This window comes from Xiphophorus hellerii, chromosome 11, assembly GCF_003331165.1.
Source record: "Xiphophorus hellerii strain 12219 chromosome 11, Xiphophorus_hellerii-4.1, whole genome shotgun sequence".
Classification (NCBI taxonomy): Eukaryota; Metazoa; Chordata; class Actinopteri; order Cyprinodontiformes; family Poeciliidae; genus Xiphophorus; species Xiphophorus hellerii.
The window spans coordinates 4454686-4482077 of NC_045682.1; the positions used below are offsets into that span (position 1 = coordinate 4454686).

General features: G+C 39.6%; 2 protein-coding genes across 3 annotated transcripts in view; one reads left to right on the forward strand and one right to left on the reverse strand.

Moving 5' to 3' along the window:
- Positions 1-21536, forward strand: rad51d (RAD51 paralog D). The gene is made up of 11 exons (XM_032576517.1): positions 1-400; positions 478-539; positions 7956-8074; positions 14492-14573; positions 14719-14853; positions 15403-15504; positions 15618-15708; positions 18594-18664; positions 18897-19052; positions 20151-20288; positions 21425-21536. The coding sequence occupies exons 1-10, from the start codon at positions 319-321 to the stop codon at positions 20256-20258; spliced, it is 1008 nt and encodes a 335-aa protein (XP_032432408.1). The 5' UTR covers positions 1-318; the 3' UTR covers positions 20259-20288; positions 21425-21536.
- The window catches only part of lig3 (ligase III, DNA, ATP-dependent), a 17091-nt gene continuing 10865 nt past the window's right edge, over positions 21167-27392 (reverse strand). The window contains exons 15-21 of one of the 2 annotated variants that reach the window (XM_032576514.1): positions 27188-27330; positions 27024-27098; positions 25912-26058; positions 25633-25780; positions 23123-23202; positions 22955-23035; positions 21167-21651 (exon numbers count right to left, since the gene is read on the reverse strand). In XM_032576514.1, coding sequence (XP_032432405.1) covers positions 21418-21651; positions 22955-23035; positions 23123-23202; positions 25633-25780; positions 25912-26058; positions 27024-27098; positions 27188-27330 — 908 coding nt within the window. In that variant the 3' untranslated portion in view covers positions 21167-21417. The remainder of the gene's footprint in view (positions 21652-22954; positions 23036-23122; positions 23203-25632; positions 25781-25911; positions 26059-27023; positions 27099-27187; positions 27331-27392) is intronic. The other variant, XM_032576515.1, reaches the window with a different exon arrangement.

Sequence of the window (27392 nt, forward strand, 5' to 3'; positions counted from 1 at the left end):
CCTAAATGCATTGAGCGGGAGCTACGGCAAACCAGAGCGGCAAACACAAATCTTTGACACGCGTTCCTTGCTACAACGTTGAACTCTAAACTCTAACGTAAGCTAATAAAGTTACTCAGAACTGGTATTCCTCCTAATAAAACAATCAGTTTTTAAGTTTAGTCGGAGGCGACAGGAGCGCATTTTAAACATTCCGCTTTCACACGGAAAAGTTCGCTAAAGTTAGCCGGGAAGCTAAAAACAACTTGCGCTAACTTTAACTGGCAAATGATGCGGGCTGCTTTCTCCTAACGTCTCAGAAGTGAGTGACGAGGAGCGATGGTGGCGTTACTGGTAGGAATGTGTCCTGGTCTGGATGAAGGTTTGCTGCGGAGTCTGCGGGCTGCTGATATTAGAACAGGTTGGTGCGGATTTATTGAGTTTTAATGGTAAATGATGAAGATTAGCAGCTTAAGTGATGGCTTCTTGTTTCCTCAGTGGAGGACCTTGTCTCTTCTGACATAGAGGATCTCGCACAGAAATGCTCCGTCTCCTATAAGGTATTTATAACTCAATCAGGTTAATTCGTTCAGTATTAAACACACTTTAATATGACCAGTCATCGCTGAAGTTATAGAAACAATTAAATGGCTAATGGCTAGACGAGATGCCGTTTATTTTTACTTGCCAAACACTCTACAGTTTAAATTTGATTTCAACACATTTTCTCCCACGTGCAGCATGTTTTGCATTATCGTTTTTAACATCAGGTGAGATGCAGAAAGATTTATAAAAGCTCCTTTTACTTAAAATTAAGAGCTCGTTTGCTGTTTCTGAACAAATGACGTTTTAAATGTTTCAATCATTACAGATTAAACACAAAGAACATTGATTTTTTTTTTTTTTTTTCAAGAATTGACACCATTTTCTCCAACCTGCAACCACAGCTACATCTTTATTGTTTATTTGACTCTGCTTTGATCACTCGATCCTCCCACATCGGCTAAACTGATGTAACAGCTGCATGTAGAATTACAAGAAGCTTAAGTTTTAAGATGTATAACTGAGGACAATAAGCATCTAAACCTTAAGATCAGGGATTAAGAATCAAGGTCAAACTCTGCAGCAAGTGTTTTGGTTTTAGGCCACAGGAGGAGAGTGCAGTTGTTTTCTAGGAGCGATTTGCTGGATTTTCAGCCAAAAGGTTGCGGTCAAAGGTGGTAATACCACTAATCTAGCAAAACATCCACTGATCCGGGTCTTCACCTGACGCACTGAGGTTGGAGAGGCAGCTGGAGGCAAAGATTTATTTATGTCACATCTTGTCCTCTGGATTTTTCCCAAAACACATTTCACACTCATGTTCCAGTGTTCAATGTGAATAATCATATTTTATTTTATGTATTTTATACCCACTTTCCAAAGCTTCAACTGCCAGTATACCGACTGCCTGAGTGTGGAGAAAATTAAAGCCAATATTAAGACTGCACAATCACAGCAACATTATAATAGTTGCAGCAATAAGGTCATCATTAGGAAATCATAAACAAATTCATAAACTATTTTTGAGGTTTATTGGAAGAACAAACTGTAGAAAATTACAGTAGACCGCCATATTTTCTGAAAATTGACAGATTTTTTTGTAGTTCATATTAAAAATACTCTACAGAAGATGCAGCTTGGGAAGCTGAGATACATAGGAGCAATGCTACAGGACTGTTCTTAAAGGGCCGGTTATGCCAGGATGTATTGACACACTGTTAAAAAATGTATAAATAGCTGTCTCTACATTTGATAAGTACTTCTTTAAATTAAATATTAAACATCTTTTCCCTAATGATCCCTTATTGGCACTGATACCAGCAGGCTACTTTAGTCTGTTTCAGACATTGGGTAAATTCATTAGATAAATTCTATGCAAATGTAAGCTTCTTATCCCTTTAATTACCCAAGACAAGCAAAAATATCTGAAATTGGTAGACGTATTGTGAACATGCATTTGTAAATTTTATTGGTCAATTTTTCCATGTGATTGATCCTGATTGGTGACCCACTGATCAGAAAATAAGTAAAAAATTTAAATATATGTAAAAATATGCAAAAGTTTCCAAATAGCACTGGACACACTTCCTGGTGGGGAAGTTGTTACTGAAGGAAGACTACAGTTTAGCTAAAGTACAGTGTTAGAAGTTTTTTAAAAGGAAACCAGTTCAACAATGACATGCTGCAGTTTATTCAGGCTGCAAGACAGCGAGCGAGAGCAAACATTTCAGCAGATAATAGAAAGGCTGAAAAAAGTAAAGCAACCATTTCTACTTTTTGAGATTTCAACCTATCTGTTATGAAACATGCTGTGTTTGGAAACGTTGACAGGCTTTTTTTAAGTTGAGGATCTTTGCTTTTCTCAGTGAAACATCTGTTGTAGTCATGCTAGCCAACCAGCTACAGAAGCTAACGCCGGTCTAGGATGAGTCTGCTCTTCAGTAAGCGTTACTAATTGCACAAGCTGTTCATTGATGTATGTGGAAAAAAGATTTCACCTGTTACTGTTTTAGTCAGGATAGCTAAAACATTTTTTGTGTTTGACTCCTTTTAGAGATGCAGAAATTATAGTCTATAAGCTAGAAGGGCAAAGCGACTCTTAGGTAAAATGTTTGTGTTTAATGTCTTTTAGAGAGTCTTCATTTTTCCAATACTGTATTGGCATGCTCGTTTTGTTGACTAGAGCTTACCGAAGAGAAACGACCTGCAGAATAATTTGAAATCCAAATATGTGAGCTGGAATCCTGCAGAAGTAACATCCAAAATGCATTTTTGAGTGTAGGGCGACTTCAGACATATTTCCCCGTGGGATCATCGTGTTTTTCAAATATTACTTTTCTCCTCCTCGCAGCCTGCAGAAGGTTCAGGTTCACCTCAGTGACCCAGCCAGAGTTTCTGCCCTGTGTGTGTTCAGCCTGCAGACATTTATCTCCTGAGCTGATAACCGGCATCCCGTGGTCCGTCAGCCTCCCGCTGCTCAGCTGAGCCATTGTTTTGTCCGCAAATTGGAACGACTCTGAGGTCATCGCCGGGCCGCCTGTTGACAACAGCAGTCTGAAAGTTTAATTAAAACTGCTGAAGGATTTTCAAGTAAAACACACCTATGCTATGATACCTGGACAGACTGGAGTGCCAGCAACGTCTGAGCTAATTGAGACCCGGCAGATTTGTTCTTCCAAATGAATAAAGAGTCGGGTTCAGAAGGATCCGCTAATCAAGGAGCAAATCTTTCAAACAATTAGAAATGCTTGTTCACAATTTGAGCAAAAGGAAGCGGACAGTGCAACGCTGTTGATTATAGTCCTTTCTGAATCTGGTATTGAAAAGGTTATTAACAATAAATAAGAGGAAAATAATCACAGACATCTGATTTGCACTTCAGCATTCATCCATAAATATTTTCAAAAAGAGGTGAAAATGAAAGGTTTAAGTGGAATATTTACATAAACATCATGAGCATGAATGTGATTAACAGCATGACATTGTTTAACAAGAATGGTGTGCAAGTTTCAATGAATTGTGCATTTGCACTAATCCACATAGTTTCTGAATATAACACGATACCTGCTGTAGTGTATGGAGGACCAATCCTGCCCTAATTCAGAATAAATACAGAAATACTCCTTGGCCTGAGTAGCTTGTAAACTAATAAGCAATTTCCCCTTGGGGATGAATAAAGTATATTCTATTCTATTCTATTAATTATTGCTCAATAAATAAGCATAAAAGAACTGAGGGTTTCATTGAAATGGTTCAAAGTCTTAAAAACTGATGAGAGGTGGGAGTTCATGTGGATCACATCTGTCAGCTTGGGACCCTCTAAAAATGCATATTACTGCCTTAGAAACTTTCTAAACTACTTTGGTCCCCACCAGGACTCACCTGAGTGTATTTGCAATGGACCCCACGGGAAAACAAATTCTAGTCCGTTTAAAGCAGACCAAAAGTCTCGGGTGCGAATGCACCCTAAACGTAGTCAACAGATTTTTGATATGTCTATGTTTGGGACTTGAGATTGTAAAACTTTGCTTTTCTTCATCTGCAGAGCCCTTCTAACCAACTTGTTCTTTGCTTGAGGAGTGGTTAAAGCAGAGATGCATCTACAAGTTGCTGGAGTCTTCAAGGACTTCTGGCGATTCTTTGTGGAACGATTATTTATGGGAAAATTCAAAATGATCCGCTCAGAATTACCCACTCTAACAACTAAAGCAGAAAAATGTAAATAAGAGCAGTTATTTGGTGGGGAAATAATTCCAAATTACATACACTTGAACATATAACAGGAGAGAATCAAGCAGATACCAGTAAGTTGAAAATACAACGTGGCATGCTCACTGATTCAGAACATTATGCACCATTTAACAGAGCTAATGTCATTCTAATATTGTTAGCTTTTTTAAAGCATCTACAACAGCTTCATTATTTTTTTTTCTAAATATCTTTTGTTATATATAAATACCCTAAAGGTTAATCTATAAAAAGCCTCCAGAGATCACCTTAAAGTGCTCTGGAGTTTAGAGTCCTAAAGCATCCAAACTGATTGAGAGCTTGGGAATAAAATCAATAAATTACACCTTTTTTTTCTCATGTTTTAGAAATATAAGGCTGTTGCAGAGTTTAGAAAGCTAATCAATTTATAGTCACATTTGTTTAGACCTGTCTCTGTGCTGGACCCGAAATGTTTTATTTTTTTTGGTTCTACGACCTTTTGAGGTTACTTGTAAAAACTGGAAACAGGATGTCTTTGAAAGCTGATTGATTAGTTGGCGTGAAAGCCTGTCCGGTTAGATCTTCTCTGTCATCACCGTCTGTTCTAGCAGTCGGTGTCAGTCGATGCCTGTTGTCTTCCTCTGCCTAATTAATGAGAAAGCGAGACGTGTGTGTGTGTGAGATTCAACGTAGAAGTTTTATTGATATGCAGGAGGGAGTTTCTCCTTACTGTGTGGAGCAGCGGTGGCGAGTCGAGGCTTTGTTGAAGCGCAGGAACTTTCCAACCGACGCCGTGTTTAAATGAGCCTCGTTTCTTGGAGGGAAATTTTCAAAGAATAAACTTTTATAGAAGAAATTCAGCCAGGCGCTCCATGTGGTTTCCTAACTAGCAGTTTATTCTGCTGGAGGATTCCCGTTAGGAATTAAACATGACTCCAGGAGGTTCCTTTGCGTGTTTGAACTACTTCTAAATAGCATATTATATTATAAAGTTAATAAAACACAAGGAAAGGATGTCAGTTGGGAATCATGTCAAAGCAAGGATTTATTAGTGCATTATTTGTCACAGACTATAAAGGATGGGACAGTAAATATCCGTTTTCCCATGTACACACGTAAACATAAATACAGAGTTTTCTCAAATCTCCACTTTCATCAGAGTTTTTTTTTTAAAGCTGATCAGATATCCAGCTGCGTGTCGACCAGGTCTGAGTCTATTTGTAGCAGTGAGGGTTTTAAAGTCTGGCAGCTGCCAGGGGGAAGGATCTGCGATGATGCTCCTTTGTGCATTTACGATGCAGCTGAAGGAGCTCTTTGGTTCTGAAACGGCGTCATGCCCCCTGCATGAAGCCGAGGGAGGCACCATCCTGTGGTGATCCTCTTTTTCCTGGAGTTCTTCTGTCTCCTGTCACCTGCACTGGCTCCAGAGAACATTCTAGGACACTTAAATGAAACTGCAGAGCAGTAGAATCATTCAAACGTCCTTTCATCTTGTCTATAGGACAACTCGACAAGCAAACATTTAGTAATTTTACACTGATATACAGACTTTGGTTTCATGTTTTTTTTTCTTTTCCAGTTTCCTTTGCATACACATGAATACAGTTATTTCAAACATTGTTTCTGGAATTGATCAAACTTGAGTTAAATGCCAAGGCAATATTGCTTGTACAGTTTTTTATTTCAATATACAGCATAGAAGAAGAGCCAAGAATGCATAAAATTACTTCCCTGTTCTGACAGCTAATATTACATCTCATTTTAAGTGCATCCCCTTAATTATCTTAGAAATTAATATAAGTTTTGTCAACATATTTTCAACAAACTCCAGTCACTTTGTGTATTAGTTGGCAATAGAAAACTCAGAGGGATTAGTTGTGTTGCAGACACCACCAAGCAGCAAAAGTAGAATTTCCGAGTGTGTGTCCAAAGCGTTCCCACGCAGCTCCTCCTCCTTCCGTCCGCTGATGCAGAATTGATTAAATTGCTGCAGACGGCATTTATTCTGGCAGAATATGTATGCAGCGGACCGCCAGTATTCACGGCGGTAGAAACCACGAACAGCTGAAATCCACAAATACTTAACTCCTCTTTTAAAACTGCTAAAAACTGCCTATTTTAATCATTCAAACTCCAAATATACCTGAACAAACATTGTGGTAGAGCTGCCACTAGAAATTAATTCAGGGATTATTTTGACCGGTAATCTAATAAAACAAGTTGGCACATTCTTCAGATATTTCATTTAACCACTTAAGCTTATTTTATACAATATCAGAAATACATTATAAAATGCAAATAATCTTTAATAGAATATCATTATCTAAATGGAATAATGTAGCATTACTTAATAATCGATCACTTGCCGCAAACGATACATCTACCATTTAATGAATACTTCTAACATCAACATGTGAAAATCTCAACCCTTCCTGCTTGACTTAACATGAATACAGTTGTTGATGATTTTTTTTATCAACCAATTCATAATTGAATAGCAAAAGGTGCTTAATAGGAGGTTTTCTTTAATAGAATTTGAACTAGTGGTGAAGCGATTCATCGAATGATTCGAGTACCTCGATTATTAAAATTCCTCGAGGAAAGTTTATCTGCCTCGAAGCTTCGTTAAATTATGTTTTATTATGTAGCGCACCGTGTTCCGCCCAGATCATTATTTGTGGAGGGCAAGCGCTCTTACATGGCGTCAGCATGGTGTTGAATTGTGCGGCGTTTTGCCAGGGTTTGGGGGACAAATAAGGATTGTCGAACTTTGAGGTTCGATGGTTGGAGTACGACAGCGTTTCTGGCGTCGGAATTGAGTCAGAGAGAGAGAGAGAGAGATTCGATTCCTCGGATAATCGTAAAGATATTCTATGGAGTTCTTCATTACTAAAATATTCTTTTACAACAGCCCTAATTTGAACCATGTGAAGGTAAAACTGCCACTTGAGGAGTTCTTGGTAGAGCATAATTACAAAGAATGTTACTTTAAATGCAAAATGGATATATTGCACAGTTTTGGCTTAACTACTGCTGAGTTTGTTCTTTCAGCTATTGGCCTAATTTAGTTGGCATACTCCAGTTAATGATGAATCAATTACTACGATAGTTTGGAATTATTTCAATAATTGATTTATCACAATTATTTTGATCAAGACAGAAGCTAACACCCATAGTCTTCTTTGCATGTTTTATTTCACATGTTTTTTGACATGTTTGACCAAACTTGTGAAGCCATTAGTGCATTTAAGAGATGATGTACTTGTGCAGAGTTTTTAAATACATTTATAATTTACTACATTTATGGCTGTTTACAAAACCAAATGTAAGTCAATTCAGTACTGCTTTTCTGTATCGGATCAGTATCGGCCGATAATAAACCTCGGTTTATTATCCGTGATGCTGTGACCTGTGATGCTGTGGGCTGGTTTGCCTTCTAAAGCCTCTGGGAATTTGGTCAGAGGTCCTGGCTTTGGAAAGTTTTTGAAATGCATTTTAAGCAAACATTAGGGAGGAAACTAATAGTCATCATTCGGTCTTTCAGCATAACGAATGAAACTCATGACTGAGTGAACACAGAAATAATTCACCAGTCACAAAATCAACCTCGTGTCACGGCTGTTTTCCACAAAAAGTGGCTAAAAGTACAGAGGTTGCAGAATTTTGCTGCATGTTGCAGCTGATCTCTTCATCGCTGCTGTGAGTTTGTGTTTCCTGCGTTTCAGGCTCTGTTCGCCGTCCGCCGTGTGCTGCTGGCCCAACACACGGCCTTCCCAGTGTCGGGCGCCGATCTATACGAGGAGCTATTGAGCTCCACCGCCATCCTCTCCACTGGAAATCCCAGGTAAAGTCAATTCTCCACACACTGCTTCATCTGTCAGGGCCTGGGGGATTTAACAGGGAGCTCAACACCATCACAGGGGCTTACAGGAAGGCTTATCTCCAGTATCAATACTCCAAAGGAAACATTTGTAAGTTTTGTGATCCTGTTCAAGAAGCTTTATCAGTCTCATCATATTGAATCATAGGATTAGTTTCATTAAGCATAGATTTTTTTTTTTTCTGTTGTAAAACCGAAAATTAACTTTCTGGCTCGTATCTTTTTAAATTTTGCTGCTCTGCCAAATTAATTGGTGCTGCTCCGATGAGACGTTTTAATAACATTTTCACTTATTGCTGCCCGGTTTTACAGACCAGTCATCAGTTGTGTTTGGAGTTGCACCAATTAGAGATTTTGTCTTTTTTTCCAGTTAAATACAGTATTTTTTCTGCTTTCTGGATAAACTAATAATTATTCCATCTTAACAAAATGCTCTCTATGAATTAAAACTGTCTCTCAAAAACAGAACAAGGTTACAGTGCTGCTAAACTCTGCTTCTCTAGAAAAGTAATAACAGTACAGAATAACTGTCCAGGTCATATAACCATATATATATATTCTGATGCACGTGTCCATATAAATAAACCCAACAATACAGCATTCTAGTATGGTTTATTATTTCCTATTTTAGAAGTCTGCAGTGTTTTTAGTGTGACTTATTCTGCTTTTAATGTTTTTATTTCATTATTATCTTTATCTATTCCTACTGTACAGCACATAAAATGGAGTAGATTGGACTAACCTTTTTTCACATCTAAAAACACAGAATTGTTCCATAAAATATATATTTTTATACACTCACATGCAGCGCAAGCATGAACTGCAGTAGATCCATTTGAAATAACGGTCATCTCATATCTTTTATTACCGTAGGCTGCTGAGTCTATGAATAGGGAAGGGAAGCTTAAGTCTTGGCTTCAGCCTATTCCTCTTTTTGTAAGTTATTGGTTTGTAAGATAGTATTTTGTTTTCTTTTTTGTAAAGTTGTTAATTTATCAAAATAAAGTGGATCTGAAAAAAATAGTTTGTCCATATGCTAATGAAGGCTGGAAAATATAAATATCGCTGAGATGTTTAATAATTTTTATTGCAACTATAGAGAAGCCATGAGCAGCTTTTCATCGGTCAATGATTTGTTAGATACTTTAGGAGCAGAGGTGATGTCACACTGTGTGTGTAAGGGAAAGCAGTTGTGGTTACGTAGGTTGTTTTGTGGCATTTCAAACTACCATTAGCATTCTTTATTAGAGGTTAGCATAGTTAGCATGGTAGCACTACCAGCTGTAGACGTCAGTCAATTGTGCAGTGCCTGTAGACTCCAAAAGTAAGGCTGTGCTATATCATTATATACAATATACCATTGCAATATCTAAAATTCCAGTTTTGGTATGACTTGCCATGGCAACCATTGCTCACCTCCATCTATTACCCATTTCACTCTGAGTTGGGATTTTAATATTGCAATGCCCAAGTAGACATTGTTTGTAGAGCCTGTTATGAAGATCATTTTAACCTCTACTTTCCATAAATGAACGCCATGTTTTATTTTTTCAATTTAAAGTTGCAGGCGCTACATATGACATTGATTTTAGGCTCACTCGTATATGTGTGTCTCGTAAAATAAACATGTTTAAAGGAAGCTTGCTTTATGTGGATGTGAGGAGCGGCCATATTGGAGCGGCCATATTAGATCTTGAATTCTCACACTTACCAAGTGGGGACTTTTCAGGAGCTCCCTCCATAGAGGAGTGAAGTAGTCCACATGTATGAAACCACACATGCAGATAACTAAGGGGTGTGCAGGATGAGGTGGAGGTCAAGGGTCAACCAAAACTTATATGTGTTTCAACAATGTGCTAAAATCACATTGCTCTATACATATTGTCCTTGGCATGACAACTGTAACAAATTCAAGGTGTCTTGGTAGTCTCGTCTAGTCTCCTACAACAGAAAAAAAGTTGTCATGTTTTTTTTAAATAAAGTCACAAGAGGGTCTGAAAAGTTGCTAAGTAAAGATAAAGTTGATGTGGCGTCAACAGTGCTTCTCTCACGCTGACCACAGAGCCCGGTTAACCTCTGCTCATCCCCACGTTTGGCCACTAACCTCAGTGGCCCTTGGCTCCCTCCATGTTAGTGAGATTTTCTTTAATTTGTGTGTGGTTACTTACAATTTAATAAAGACTGAAGCTGTGCAGTCTGTCTGTTTTTGTTCACTTCGGTTTAGGTTAGAGTAGAATAACTGTAGAAAAAAAAATACCAGAATCTTTTCATTTTGTTCTGATGCATAAAACCCTCAAATGGTAATAGTCTGACTGTTTTTAGCCTGAAGCAGATCAGGACACATTCTATACTTTTAAATGATTCGCTTTTGACCTTGAAAAATAGTCGTTCTAGTGGGTGTTTTCTTTATTGTTGACATTCAGTTGGAGGTCTTCACTATATCAGATTAACTGAACTGAAATCCCTGGTTTCAGTTTTGAGCTTTTTACTGACACCAGCAGAGAATGGGAGTTCTGTTCAGCCGCTGCAGTTAGAAATTTAGAAATACAGCCGAGTGGGAAGTGCTGCAACAGTGGCCAGAGCGCTCACACCCCCCGAACCGAAGGAACAATTTGGCAGCTGAAACTGTCGCCTTGTCCTGTCGCTCCATTTGGCTCGTATAGCCGTCCTTAAGTGGCTTCAAATATATCAGCTGCATTAACTCTGCTCTCTACGTGACCACCTTCCACTGGAAAACACAACAAACACTGCAGAGGAGAACATTAAAACGTTTCATCGGCACGTCGCACGATCAAAATTTAATGACTTGGAAGAAAGCAGCGATGCTGTCAGCGTGGCATTGTTGCAGTTCTGGGAATGGCAGGTTTGATGTCTGCAGCTGCTTCATGATTCTGTTGTCTGTATGGTGAAGCGTGGAAGGGTAAATATTCATCTTTGAAGGGGGGGAAAAAAACTCAATATTGTCTTGACAAATCTGTGGATTGTTCCAGCAAAGCATAATTTATAGGATGGGACCTTTACTACAGTCAGATTCAGCATAATTAATGACCACAGGTGTTTCCTCCTCTCTCAGTGGCTCTTTTTAAGTGGTTTTTATGAATTAGAGATTTGGAGCAGTGATATCAAGCTAAATCATACATGTTGGTGAAGCTGCTGTGTTGCAGCGTGCCTTGGCTGCCCTCTAGTGGTGGGTAGCTGAACAGACAGGAGGTGATCAGGTTTGGAGGTTCAGGCTCAGGGCTCTGCAGCCTGCGGCTCCTTTAGCCTTCCTAAATGGCTCTCAAGAAACACTGCTTACACAATGACGCTCAAAGTTCCTGTAATATATTTTTTAGATCTTTTTTCCTTGTCATAAAGTTAGAAAATACGTGGTTTTTAGGGCTGCAACTAATGATTATTTTAGTAACAAACTGCATGACTGAAACCTTGCGAAAACCGATGTTGATCAAGGCAATTTAAGTTCAGAAGAAGGAAGTGGAGCTGCTTGGAACGAGAGTAGATTTAGTTAAACTAGATTGCACGATGATTTCTCAGTAATAATCAGGACAACGATGCAAGAGTAAAATGTGCAAAACATTGTGGAAATATTGAACTAAGAGATAAGACTCTACTAATGTCTAAACAGTGTAATATTTGTCCATTGTAAACTGAAATTGTCCTGTAAGCGTATCCAACCCCTCCCCTTCACAGAACACTTAAATCTGAACTCTTACATGAATTTTCCTCCAATCAAACGCCAAGACGAACCCTTTCATGTCCAAGTGTTCAGAGCGTGCTGACGAGTGCGGCCCGAGGGTTTTCTCCTTTTTAATCTGTGACTTTTCAAGGGCAATCACTTTCATCTCGCCGAGTCCTTATGGGAACGACGATTTGATGTTCCATCAACAGCGCAGCCGTCGCCACGGTGCTGTCACAACAGGCAGCAGTAATGCAAATAAGTCTGTCCACACAGATTTTCTTCTTTTGACAATCTCACAGCGACATTGGGGGAACTGAGTGCCTCACATTCAAGTTGGAGGACCTTGGCTTTGTAAATTCAAGTGGATTCCTGTCACATTTCTCACCACAAGTAAGAAGAAAGGAAGTAAAGAGCTGCTGTTTATGTCTGTGCATAAACTACGACGAATCCAAACTGTAATCACAGAGAGTCAGAACGATCAAGTGTTGCATGCAGAGACTAAGAACCACTTTTATTTCTCTTGTTTTAAATTAAAACACAAAAAAACTGACAAGGAACTTATTTATGTCTTGCAAGTATTTTGTCATTTGACAAGAGAATAATACAATCCCAAGTAAAGTACAGTGACCCACAGAGAAGCTGTGAGACAAAACCTTTCTGCTGGAGTTTGCATTTATTCAGGTATATGAAGCATCTGTTAGTATTCATGTTTCCATTGGGTCCGACCCAACATGCAACAAACCACCAACACGGATCACTCTGCTACTTTCTCAGGCTTCTCATTAAAAAGCTGCGACATTGTTTTAAGTGATCGATATTGTTGTTTTTCTAAAAAGATGACCTTTTGGAGAAGGTCAGGTATGTGGAAAAATTGTATAGAAAAATCAATGCTGAAGCTAAATCTCACATTTGCTGAAAAGTTTCAGACCTGCAGAGTTTCAGAACAATTTTATTTGTGCAGTAAAAAAAATAGACTTTCAATGTATGGAGTTATTTACATCTTGCAAGTTCGTAAGTTGTTTTAATATTTCTGAAGTCCACCTGTCCAGGACAGTGCTAGATTAGATTTACATAGATCACCTTGACGAGATGTTTCTGTAGTTATGCAGCATCTATATCGGAACAGCTTTGCATTATTTTAACTTATCTTGATGAGGCTTTCACATCTGACAATGTGGTGGACTCAGTTTGATTGGGGACCAAAGTTGTAACGTTCCATTTAAAGATGCCGTGGTTTGCTCTGACATTGCATTGTGCCAAATGAACCAAACTCGTTGAAAAACCTGTTCACCTCCTCACCTGACCGAGAACCACTGAAGGAAACGACACAAAAACCTCGAAAAAGACACGATTACAACTTTCTTCTTCACAAAATGTACTCAAAAATAAAGAGGCGTCAGATTTGAGCAGTTGTAGAATTTCTATTTTGTCTTTGGTAAAAGCCATTTCTCCCTCTAGTGCTACACTAGTGCTCTTGATTTGGTTGTATTTACCCAGAATGCCCTGCGGTGTAGTCCACTTCCTGCTTTTGGAGCGGTCTGCCGTCATGCATTGGGACCGCACCAGATTTCACTTCCACCAAACCAAAACCCAGGTTTGTCGGCGGACCAGAGTCCACTGGTTTGGTCCACATTAGAGTTCAAATATGCATTCACACCTTTTCAAAAGTACTGGACTTTCTAGACAAACGATAATTGCATCCTTAATTAAGAGCAGACCTGCACCATGTAGGACATATGAAAAGGATTCAGCTTCATCCAGCTTCACTGTCTGTCTTCAGTTCACCTGAAATCTTCATTGCAAATGTTCACCAAGTTGTTCAGAAGCTTCACTCTTGCCAAGAGACGGAGATTATTCCTGTTTTTGTCTCCGTTTTATCCTCTCAGTGACAAACTCTTGACGTCCCTTCAACGCTGTCACGCCTCGCTTCCTAATCCCAGTCCAGCGTCTTTTTGCTTCCCCTCGTTGTTCTTGTTCAGCTTCATATTTAGTTTCCATCTCGCAGTATTCAGCCGCTGCGTCTCGCCGCCCAGAGTTGAAGGAGCCCCTTTCACTTTCTGACAGGACAAGATGAAGAATTAGGAGCCCGTCGTAGTGAGAGCCCCTTTAAGGGAATTGTAAGTGTCACAGAAATAGTTGGATTCAGTTTGGCACACTGACGATTTATACCAAACATCTTTTTAAGTGATGCAGCAAAATTATTCAGTGAGCGCTTCTCTCGCACGTCCAATTTGAATGGATTAGTTAGTTTTATACGTGATCAAAAGGCAAAAAGGTTTTTAAAATGTTCTCAGCTTGTAGGACTTCCTGAAGTAGTTTTTCTAAGATTACGGATGGCTTCATCAATTTTAGATCTGTTGCTACTGTTATTGTACAATAGGTCTTCCACACAGGTATTAGACGTTTGGGCAATAAGACTTAAAAATGACATTTTTATTTTGTTTTCATACCAGAGTCAATTTTAATTAATTTAATTTTATTTGTCATTTTTATTTTGGGAAAGAAATAAAAATAAATAAAGGACAGAAAATATTGTTAAAAAAAAAAGTAGACGATTATTTCAATAATCAATGAATCAGATTAATCGTTTCACCCCTGCATGTTTACCCACCCAGAGTATTTAGTGTGGTTTAATCTGAAGCTAATAGTTTATTCCCCCGCCTGCCAGTTGTGAGTAACGAGTTGTACCTGGTTTCTTGCAGCTTAGATAAACTTCTGGACTCAGGCTTGTATACGGGCGAGATAACGGAGCTGACAGGAGGTCCAGGAAGCGGCAAATCTCAGGTGAGCATTTCCTCGACCTCCTCCAGTAGCGCAGATCATTTCAGCCTCATAAACTTTCCCCGCCGGCCAGATTGAACCTCTTCTTCCAGAGCAGAAGCGATGCTCTCGTTTCAGAAGGTTTCACCGGTTTGCGTGCGTTTTTCAGGTGTGTTTTGGCGTGGCGGTGCACATCGCGTACCACCTGAAGCAGAGCGTGATCTACATCGACACAACAGGCGGGCTCACCGCCGGCCGCCTGCTGCAGATGCTGCAAACCGAAACCAACAACAGAGACGAGCAGGTGAGCTGCTGGATGTTGATTAATCTGTCCGTTACTCCGACAATGAATCGAATTTTTTTTAAAAATGGCGCACTCTGCTGATTTTTCATTCAACTGCTTAAACCTTTTCTACAAAATATTGGACCTGGTTCAATTTCCTTATGCGATCCAGTCAGCTCATCCATAAAAGAATCAATTGATCAGTTCCACGCTGTATTGATAAGTCGAGTGGAAAGGGCTGAGCTTTTCAAATGTTGATATTAGAAGTAAATTTTTTTTTTAGCTACAAAATGTTCAAGTGTTCACTAAAGGCCTGCTATGTTATTGCTTTTAGACTATAAAAAGTTTTTTATTATATATAAAAAAATTCTATCTTTTTTTTGGCATCTTTTAATGTATTTTCTAATATTTGCATAAAACAAGTTTAAGTGAAAACTGCAGAAAACTGCAGTTAAAATAATGAATTAATCGATAAAGCCCTAGATTAATCGTTTCAGCCCTAGTCGTTTTACACAAATAATAACATATTTCACGTGAAATCAGCTGACAGTGAAAACTTTTCGTTTGCAGATGGAAGCTCTTCAGAGGATCCACACCTTCCGCCTGTTTGACGTCTGCGCTCTGCTCGACTGTCTGTACGGGCTCGGCGGCGGCGGCGGCGGCCTTCACATGGTTGGTTTGCATAAAACACACCAGCCGCACCTCCGGGACCTGCAGCGAGTTTGTGGGGGGGGTGAGGGGGGTAAACCTTTCAGTTGTCTAAATGTGTCACATTCTGTGTCGAGGCGTGTGTCGGCGGCGGCTCTGTCAAGGCGCTGATCGTGGACTCGGTGTCGGCTGTTATCGCTCCTCTGCTGGGAGGCAAACAGAACGAAGGTGAGTGTCTCTCTGCTGCTCTGTCACACTCAGGCACACCCCAGGCTGTGTTCACATCTGCCTGGATTTCATCTGTGGTTAGAATGTGAAGAAAGGAGCCCTGCGTGTTTTCAGGAGTATGACATTTACATGAAAAGAACGTTGGAAATAACAGTAGCGGCACAGTGGAAGTGAAGTTAAAGTAGAGCAATACAGGAGAGAAGGATGTGTTTATTAAGTTAGACGTTTGAGCTCGTCTTTTCTCTTGAGACTTGAAATGAATTGAGCTCATTCAGCTTTGTTGCTTATTAATTTAATGTATTTATTGAATCTCGATTAACAAAGTTCGTAAGGGGTGCTTGAAATCCTTGAAAATGAATTTCAGCTAGATTTTTTTTTTCAAGGTTTGGAAAGTGCTCGGTTTCTGTATGAAGTCCTTAAACGTGTGTGATGTTAAAGCTGCACAGTTTCATGAAAGCCCAAATTTGGAAAATGTCATTTCTGGTAAAAGCCGCATATTTTCATAAACCTAATAAAAAAAATATCTACTATTTTTTTTTTTAATCTCGCTGCCTGAAATGTAATTAGACTGAACTTTTCTTTCTACCTGAACTACCAAAATGAGTTATGTGACACATAAAATTTAGTTGTATGTTACTTTCCTTGTCCCTGCTGTAGACTCAGTTAGATCTTACAGAGGCATGAATCAGTTTAATTTTGTGAGGAACAGAAGTCCTAGAAACTTTTTATGGACTTGACAGCCTGAAAATATCACAGAAGGTCAGAGTCCCACCTTTCCCCCTGACTTGTGCGTCTCAACAGTTTCAGATAAACGATCGAAAGTAGCAGCAGGTGGTTAAAGTTCACCTGTCAGGGTGGTAGACGGAGGCATAATCTGATCACCTGCTTGGTTTGCTCCTGAAAGCGTTGCTGTGGATGACTTGCGCCTAACAAACCCACTGTCACCTCAGATGAGCTGTTAAAGGGGACTTATTTTGAAAAATTCACATTTTGCACGTTTGTACTTCCATTTGGGCCTCTAGTCTACTACTTCTAAAAACAGCCCAAGTGCTAAAGAAAAACAAAACACCCAGACATTTATTGGCAACAAGTTAATGTTTTTAGTGTTGGAAAACGAGTCATTTCAATTTCCTGCTCACAAGTCACATTTTACAGACCCCGCCCCATCTCCTAGCAACCCAAGCTGAGTTCCAGCATGTTTGGTCAGCTGGTTTACTGTTGTATGTGCTGTACAATGGCTGCTGGAAAAGACAAGTGTTTTGTTGTTTACTTCCCATCCAGAGTCCACTTGCTTCATTCTTGTTGGTTGTACAGGAGGCTCCATGTCTGCTTGTCAAACATGTACAGTTGTATAATCGCGTATCTGTTTGCAGCCATTTTCACATAAATGTTGAGTTGGAGGGGCGTGGCAGCAACTTGTTTGGATGTAAAGTGACAGGAGGCTCTAATACAGCTCATTCTGAAAGGAGCTTAAAATAGGTCAAACTGGGCGTGCCGTGGTGGCGTAGCGGTTAGCGCGACCCGTATTTGGAGGCCTTCAGTCCTCGACGCGGCCGTCGCGGGTTCGACTCCCAGACCCGACGACATTTGCCGCATGTCTTCCCCCCTCTCCTTCCCTGTTTCCTGTCAGCCTACTGTCATATAAGGGACACTAGAGCCCACAAAAGACCGCCTGGAGGGGTAAAAAAAAAAAAAAAAGTCAAACTGAATAGACTGAAATCTCATTTTCTAAAAATGATTTTGTGCAAAAAAAAAAATAAAAAAAGAATGTGCTGTACAGCCCATAGACGTATCCTAACCTGTTCAGGGAAACATAATTAAAGCCGTCGCCTACAATCCCACAGCGAGCCGTTCCAAACCGCAGGACGGTTATGATGACACATTTTACTGGATGATAAATTGTCCCAGGAATTATTGCAATAAACTATAATATTGTTGTTTTCAGACCGTTTTCTAGTAACATAATAGTAATGGCACAATAAGTAAACCTTCTCAATGATTAATAAACTTTCATTTCTAATCAACATTTAACACTGGAAGACAATTTCAATTCGTTCCAAAGAGCATTGCATGGCCCGGCTTCTGATGATGTTTGTCAGCTTTTAACTAAATATTCTGCTGCTCGCGGTCTTCGTTCTCAGTCTGAATCTTTTGGTTGTTCCACGAACACGGTTAAAAACTAAAAGGGCCCGGGGCCTTTCAGTTGGGGGCCCAAAGGCTGTGGAACAGCTGGCCCTTGCAGCTCCGTTTAGCTGACTCTGTGGAGGTTTTTAAAAACATTTTTATTTTCCCAGGCTGTTACCTCTTGATTTTATTGTGTTTCTTATGTTGGTTTTATGTTTTGTATGGTTTTAAGGTTGATTTCTATTCTACAGCGCTTTGTGATTTTATGTCTGTGAAAAGCTCTTTATAAATAAACTTCACTTACTTACTTACATATATCTATATAAATATCTAAAATTAAAAACAAAACAGCTGAAAGAAATAAAATGGATACTGTAGTCTCTGCAAACAAAATTGTCCTTCAACAAATGGACTAGTTGAGACTGAAGCTATTCTTTAGTAGAAAGAGACACAAAAACCAACCATTCATACAAATGGAAATTATTGAGCTTGATTTAATAAAAATTATTTACTGCTTATCAAGACAGGCTTGCTAAAGAATCTTTCTAGTGAGGGTTGACTTTTACCTTACAAAATAGTAAAAAAAATATATAATAATCTGTTATTTTTCTTTTTATTCTGGGTAATGCGCTGCAAAAATAGATTTCCAAACTCCTAATATTTGTATCGCTTCATTTAGAGCTCTATCTAAGTCCTAACTTCAGGACGCTGAACATATTCTCTCCGTGTTCCAACCTCTCCAAAACGTCCTGCGCCTCCAGGCATGTCCTTGATGAGACAAGTGGCTGCAGCTCTGAAGACGATGGCGAAGGACTTCAGTGTTGCTGTTCTGGTAAGGATGACTCGGTTCTTGATGTTTCCTGTTCTGAATGCAGGCCTCATTTCCACCGCTGGTGCAGGAAAAAAACAAACAAAAAAAAAGCATGCAGGCGCCCTAATTTAGAACTGTGTTTGATTTTCCACAACAATTTGAGCCTTCCTTTCATGTGTTGAGCCGGTTTTATCTGTTTTAAAGGCGTAATGAGCCATAAAACGCTGAAACGGGATGCCGTCTGCGCCCGCAGGTGACCAATCATGTAACGAGAAGCGGCAGCGGGGAAGCGCAGCCGGGCCTCGGCGTGTCATGGAGCCACGTCCCCACAACCAGAATCCTGCTGGAACGAGTTGAGAGCGGCGCGTCGGGTCGGCGCTCGGCAACGCTCATCAAGTCTTCCAGACAGGTGTGCCAGGAGCGGCGGCGGCGGCGCCGGTTCTGTCAGAGGGGCTTTCTGCTGGTGTCCAAACATCTTGTTAAAATGGAGAGCACAAAGTTGTTTGCCCACAGGCCCGGTTTGATAAAGACTCTTGATTTCCATTTAAAAACATCTCCAGGCTGGATTTTAGCGGAAAAGTATACCAGACGCATCAGTCTAATTCATAAAGACAGGCTGTAAATAATGAGTCATGCTGCTCATTTACATGCAGAACACAGAGGCTGTTACCTACAAGCTGGACCCACAAGCTGACTTTGTGCAAAATGAGAAAACAGGCAGGTGGGAAAGGACGTACCACCTTAATTAAAAATAAAGTATACATGCCCTAAAACACTTCTGGACGCATAAGAGTCTGAAATAACCTGCAGTAGTGACTTTTTGTAAACTCCTGGTGGTATTTTTAGCCGAGTTTTCTTCATCGGTTGTACGCTGTTGGAAGGCAGCTGAACATCTTTTCTTTCTTGGAGATTTTTTTCCCTCTGATCCAAAAAATGTCCTCAGTTCTGAGGGTCATTGCTGAAACAAAAACTCCTGGGGAGTTAAGATTATGGTTCCTGAGAACTTGTTTTAACTCTACGTTTATTGATCTGACACTAGCCCTATTAGACAGTTTCGTTGTAGAATAAAGGTTGTTGATTTTACTGCAATAATTGCAATTCAAAGTCCTGATTATTTTTTTTTCAGTTCTGTTTACTCATGAATGCTTCACAATCTTCTCAGAGCTGGGGCTTCCCCTGCTGCTCTTGTGCCTTTTTGTACTGCGTTATATTCTTCCACTCAACTTTCCATTAATATGCTTAAATAAATGACTGTGGACAACATTTCCTAACTTATCTAATTCATTGAGATACACATTATTCTATATTTGTTGGAGATTTTCACAGCCATAGTCCTCCATTGATCTCATTAAGTTTTCTTTAGATCTCTGCTCATGACAGATCTATTTATCATGTTACTGATCCGAATACTGCAGAACTTTAATCAAACCTGCAGTAGACGAGCAGACAGCATCTAGCTTCTAAAACAAACAAACGTCCAGTGAATTAATTTTGCTTTTTGTGTCAGGCTTGTCTCATCAAGGAGGATTTTGACCTGCAGTGGTGGAGTCGAGCTGAAGGAGGAGGAGGAGGAGAGACGTCAGGAAAGAGGAAGCTGGACGAGACCGACCCCTGACTGGAGGAACGCTGCAGCAACGACCAAAAGGTTCGTTTACGTTGCTGGATTGGAGTTTTTGATGGACTGGTTCAGGTGTCACTTTGAAAAGTGAAGGATTTAAATGCAGCCGATTTAATGACCTGCTGAGAGGAAGCTGGAACAAGGAAGGAAAACTGCATCTTTAAGAGGAGCTAAAATTCACTCAGAAAGCCACAATAATCAGCAAAAGATGAATTTAAATCATCTTTTATATTTTGTTGCATTGTAATAAACTAATGTATTTTGTTGGGATTTTATGTGATTAACAAATTAATTCAGAATCAAGAAGTGGAGCAAAACTTTTGTTTTCCAAACACAAATCTAAAATGTGTGGCATGCACCTTTGGTTGGAGAACAACTGTTAACTGATTATTTTTTGGGGGGTGGATTTAAGGCCAGACTTTGATTAGGCCATTCTAACCTAATCGCTGTCCGGCTGGAAGCAAAACCTTCATGTAGTTCATGTTTGAACAGTTTATGTAGTTTAAGCAATAAATTTCACCACAAGTGGCCCTTCTGAGTACATTCATGAGTTTAATGTGACCCAAAATAAAACTAACTTACAAGTGTTCAACACAGTACAGGATCTTGTTTTAAGCAAAAATAAAATCCTTAATATTTATGTTAAAGGTTCAGATTGTTTCAATTATAATAAAACCTTTTCCCCATATTATAAGTGAAATAATTTGCCAGTAGAACTGGAACATTTTGATCAGTGTTATGGATTTTTTTTTTAAGTTAAAACAAGATCATGCTGAGAAGTTACTTGTACATTTGAAATGATACAAAACTATATTTGCACTAGACTAGAACATACATTGTTGCAGTTTTTTTCTGTAAAACAAAGATTTTATAATAGAATAAAAAACAGACATGGCACAAACAAATGTTTTCAGTTTTTTCACCAGTATTTATTTACAGTTCATGATCTTTTTTGCTTCTGTAGTAAAAAGTCAACTCCTGTTTAGTTGCGACCTGATTTTGTTCTGCAAAATTTCATTAGAATCATTATTCTCCAAACAAAAAGCCTCCAATCTAAATCTTAGTGTCTGCTGCTTAAATAAAAAAGGACCTGAGAGAACGTTGAACTGAAGAGCTGCCCTGCGACCCGACCCCCAACACTCATGGTGTCTTCCTCTCAGCAGGGAGGAACGACGCGCCGCTTTCGGATGCATTCCCAGATCCAGCTGGGAGAGACCCTCTGGGCCCGGCTGCCCCCCTCCGGGTCGCCCAGCGTGTGTGTAGCCGAGGCGGAGTCGTAATCCGGCACCAGGTCCCCGTCGTACGCCACAAAGTACCGCCGCAGTCTGTCGAAGTCCTGAACGGAGACGGGGAGGAAGAGCTTGACCCCGCTGAAGATGTCCAGCAGCAACTGGAAGGAGCACAGACTCTGATTCAAACCTGATGAGCTGCAGGTACAAGGTTCACTGCAAAACTGAAATCTGCCTGATCTTAGTGTTGATTTTCCCTTGTTTTTTTTCCTAGACCTACTTTCTCACAATGAGGTGTTTGTGGTAGAGCATTTCTCTTATTTTAAGTGTGTTGTTAAAATTTTAAATCATTTAAAAGATCTGAAAATACTTAAGGAAAAAAATGTCATGTTCATTGAAATCAAGAAGCTCCTAATAGAAATAAACTGAACTTAAATGAACGGGTTCTCAGTGCAGCTCCAGGGAGAAACAGAACCTTTACATCGCTTTAATCGGAATTATGTTTAGTTTCTATTCCACTTTTCTCAGAGCTTCGTCTTGTTACAATTGTCAAATATTCAGATTTCTTCCTTAAATGAAGCTTTTATCCAGATTTTAATACAAGCAGAGGAGTTTATAACTTATTTTGTTCCCTACTAAAGTACACTGCAAAAACACAAAATCTTACCAAGTATTTTTAGTCTAGTCTCTACTGCAAACATCTTTACTTACTTTTACTAAGACAAAACTAACTTACAAGTAACTTCTCAGCAAGATATAGGAGCTTATTTTAACACAATAGTTCCTGAAAATTGATCAGAAAAGTACTAGTTCCACTGGCAGATTTTACTTAAAACATGGAAAAGATGACTAGTTAAAAATTAAATAACCTGCCAGTGGAACTGATACTTTTTTCTAAATAAATTTTGAGGAATTACTTTTACTTAAACTCTTGTAAGTTAGTGCAGTTGAAACTAGACAATAAGTGGTAAGATTGTGTTTTTGCAGTACAGCTAAAATGTTGCTCGTTAATATTGGGTATTTAAAGTTAAATAATCATAAAAAAGAGGTTCACATTTTATGTAATATCTGAAAATAACTGAGCAGCAGCCCACTGGTAGATATGATTCATAACATTTTCTTACTGAAAACGAGCTGCAGATCAAACAAAAGTCTGTTAAATAAATGTTCCTGAAAAATCAGTAGCAGTTTATTCTCCTTCAAGTTGAGAATTTAAACTTTGATTTAAGAACGATGGATTTATCATAGTAGACAAAACATGTCTAGACAATTTAAACTCATGTGAGCTGGACTTTTATATTTTTAAGGGAGAATCTTAAATGAAAACATTGAATTTTATTCATTTTGATTTTTGACTGAACTGATTGTACGCATTAAAATAAATTTCTATTGCATTAAAACTACAACTTCTCTTTCTTTGGACAACTACAAGTGTTCAGGTTGATGAAGACATTTTGGACCAACCTTGTCGTTCCTCGGCTGCAGCAGCTGGGAAGACGCTTTGTTTTGTCCGTTGCTCTGAAAGCTCTCCTCGCTCTTCTTCACCTGCAGTAAAGGGACGCCTTATCGCACCTCTCCCCCCGCTGGGTGTGTGTAAATGTTGTGAAGTGTGTGTTGCGGTGCAGCTAGTACCTTCTTGGCGCTGGAGGCCTCAGAGGTGGGAGTGCGGGGTTTTGATTTTACAGCCTTTGGTTTGGTGGGGGTGCTGCTACCTGTGAAGGAAAGCAAGAAGAAACCATTTTCTACTATTAATTTAGGTGTTCAATCACTACCTATGTCTCCATCGACATTTGAACTTCTAAAATGGTGTAGAAAAGAAAAGAAAAGAAAAAAAACAACTAAATCATTTGTGTTTTCATCTACTGGTTTGGAACAAATCAACCAGATGGTGGCGCTGCGTAGGGGTGTAATAAACAGGAAGTAGAGGTTGCAAACTTTCACATCTCTGCCCTAATTTTATAACATGAACCAAAGTAAACTCCCAACAAGTTGCCTGTCAGATGCTCCAGCAACTGTCTGTAACTCATGACGCTGCGACTACTTGTGCCCCCTGGTGGTCATTCTGGGCATGTACATCCCAATGCCCGGATCATTGGGTTTTTTTTAACCCTTTGGTCAGAAACAAACTCTACTTTGAGTTTTGCAGAAGTTTCTTCCCCTAAAGCAAACCAGGACCTCTTTAATAAAACAGAAGAATGTTTGGAAATTGTGCTTGGAGTACCTACAAAGAGGTTGAGGACCAACAGCAGCTGAAAAACTTCAAGTTGCCTCCTTTATTTTTATTTTATCTTGTCTACAATTGCTACTCAGTGGTGGTTGTTGTGTGTCTTGTCTCTATGCGCTGTAACTGCGAAATAATTTCCCTGCTGGGATGAATAAAGTAATTCTATTCTATTATAAATAATCTAAAACACTGCTGAGCCTGAGGACTGCAACCAAAGTTGGTTCCCATCGCAATTTCAGAACAATTGAAAATTCAATTTTCAAGACTTTTTTCTTGCTTGTTTGAGATTCTCACTGAGCATCCACAGCCTCCCACCCTGTTGACAGCACCCATAGAAAGCCTTAAAGTAGATTAACTCTCTACTGCAGCAATGTAATCTCTGATAATCATTGTTGCCACAATTATTGGCATTCCAACATTTCCAATAAGATAAACTTAATAAAAGGCTGCAAAGAGAACTCTGGGTTATCAAAACCTTGGAATAAATAATCATAGCTTTATTTTCTGAAGGACCATGTTGCTTTCACACCTCTGGACCAATTACTGAGGGCCAAACAGGGTTTCTGCACGTTTTACCAACTCAATTCAAGACTTTTTATGACCTTTACAAACAAATTTAAGACCCTGTATCACAACAGAAATTTACAGAAGAAAATGGCATATTTTACTAGTCTCTAAACTCAAAGAGCTTAAGGCTTTTTTTGCACAGAATGAGAAAACTGGTGATAAATTTGCACTTCTCTATGACAAATGCAAAAAAAAATTAAAAATAGGTATAGCAATGGTATATTAGCAGCAAGTTAGCTGTAGCCTCAACTGCCTTGAGTCACACAAAGTAATGTAGATGTCTGCACACGACTCAAACTTTTGCCTGACACAAAAATCCTGCAAGAAAAACGACGTAGAATATACAGGATTAAATAGCCCTGCCACCTCTAAATTCACTTATTTTAAACCCACTTACAGTGTAAGGCCTTAATTTTCAAAATACAAATGTAAGATTTTAAGGATGCAGACACCCTTCCAAAACGCCTCATTGGATTCTAAAAGTTTCGGACCTTATCAGTTTTTTTATTACGTAAAAGCAGAAAATGAGGCTCGGTGGTTCACAGTCCTCTTGCTAGAGGGAATGTGATGTGGTCTCTGCAAACTGCTTTCATATCTTTTGGGACTGAGCTGCAGATAATCTTTTCAGCTGATTGTCTGCAGCTGAAGACCTTCTGGAAGGATGTTAATCGAGTAATCTATGAAATTCTGGGCATAACTTTAGTCTTTTCATTTCCTGCCATGTACCTCGAAATACTTCCTGAAGGACTCAGTAATAAGGACACATGCCTTTTGAAGATATTTATGATTGTAAACAAGAAGGCGATTGCTAAATGTTGGCTCCAGTTTAAACCTCCCACTCTGAAGCTTCTTGTGAATATTATAAACCTGATCCACAATATGGAAATGTTGACTTTTATAATACATCTCCAGAAGGAGAAAGGAGAGAGACTTTGGGAAAAAATGGGATCGTTTTATAGCCAGACATGTAACTTTTGTGATTCCATGCCATTCTGATTGACAGGCACTTGGGATTTTTCCTCTTTTTTTACAGTGAAATGTCTATAAAATTATAATGGTCATCAGTGTGACTGTCTGCTACCTGTCCTAGCCCTCATGTTTGGTTGTGTGTACTTATATGTATAAAAATAATAAAAATAAAAGTAAAAAAAAAAAAGGTTTCCACTCTCCTGTCATGCACAGTATTACCACCAGGGGGAGCAATGATTGTGGCAGATTTTAAAGTGATTTTCTTTCCAGGAAATCAATACTCTGCTGCAATAAAAGCAGATCTGAAGAGATTTCTGAGATTTCTACCAGAGGTGCCTTTAAGTTTGACCGACACTGTGATAATCTGACCAATCGGACTCACTCGTCTTTTTGGCCGGAGCGCTCCTGCTGGATGAGGACGACGGCGAGTTTCCCCCGCTGTCTCCTCCCGATGAGCCTTTGTCGTCGGACGTGGAAGGACCCGCCGTCACTTTAAAGTCGCAGTTCTCCTTCGAAATGCGAAACAGCTCCTGGGCAGAAGGATGGAAAGGTCAGAGGTCGGGTGTCTGGATCTCCTTCAACCCTTCTATCAGTTCTTCTGATGGCCATTTTGTTCAAACTAAGCAGGAAGAGCCTGGCTGAGTCAATGTTGAAGTGGTACCCTGAGCTGGTGCAGGTTGGTGGCCGTCTTCCAGTCCTTGTCGTCGCGGATTCGCGTCATGCGGGGGAAGCGGATGGAGATGCCGTCGGCCGTGTGCATTTCTGATTTGGAAAACTCTGCGCCGGTGATCTCCCAGACTGGCGCTTGCTGCAGGGAAGGAAACGGAGGCAAGCAGGTAGATCAGAGACACGGCCCACCGTTGTTCCAGACGCTTTTAACAGTTATTTCTCATCAAATAGAATAAGTTGTTTTATAAAGTATTTAGCAAACGATATCTCCTACGACAGAAATTATGTTAAATTAAATTATATGAATGCAAAATGTTTTTAGTACTCTTTTGCATCCTGAGAGACCTGACAAAAACCAAACTGTTTGTAGATTTACATCTAGGAAGAATGCACATCTTGCATATAAAAACTTTTTTCTTATTGTAATTTCTTATGCTGTCAGTAGCTGCGTTTCCAATACAAGTACGCTCAAAGCTTTGTTGATATTCTGCTAGTGTCAAAAAGACAATTTCGCAGTTGTGGTGCTTCCATTAAATAAAAAATGCATTTAAAAACACATTTGAATAAGTTTGTTCACGCGATAAGTCATTTGTCATCTTTGTAGTTTGCACCCGTGGCAACATCTAGGTGTTGATCACCTGACCCGTGTGATGCAAAAAAAAGTGTTTCCATTGCAGTTTTGCAAAATAAACCATTTTGATGCAGATAAAAATCACCTCATCCAAGGGCAAAAACCTTTTTGATTAGCAAATTTATCTTTGAAATGTCGAATTGCACAATGATATGGAAACTCAGCTAGTGACAAAGACTATTCTGACTGGAAAACATCTGCAATTTTCTCAGCATTCATTTAAGTCATAGTTTATACAAATCTGATCATAAACATTTGTGTGATAGAGTCCTGCTCCTCCTCCATGGGAACAGTGTGGTTTAGCAACCATGACTCATTGCGTAGTAATGGCACCAGCAGATGCACATCACTGGCTATCGTGTCTAATGGATGCTGTCCTATCTAGTAATGTACATCTATACATCTAAAGGTTCTCCAGGACTGGACTTGAAGACCTCTACTCTAAACCGGACGTCAGCATGTTAAAATCTCACCTCAGGGTCACGGATAATGAAATCAGGATAATAGTTCTTGACAATTTTCAACCAGCTGGGAATTTTCCCGGGTTCCTGCACACACAGAGACATGACAGATTAATATTTGTCAGTATTGCATCAGCTCCATATTCCAGCAGCCTCTAAGTGGGTCCTCCTCTGACCTTGCTGATTTTGATCACATCCAGCTCCTTCTGGAGTCGGGCCAGCATGGCGTCATCGTATCCTCCGGAGCACTTGGTCACCGTGCACCACTTCTTCGAGTCCGGGTCGTAGCAGCCCATCAGAAAGCTAGACATGATGCCCCCTGGTGGAGAAAAAGGGGGATTTATTCTCCCCTCTACCTCCCTACATTTGTTGTTCCTGCTT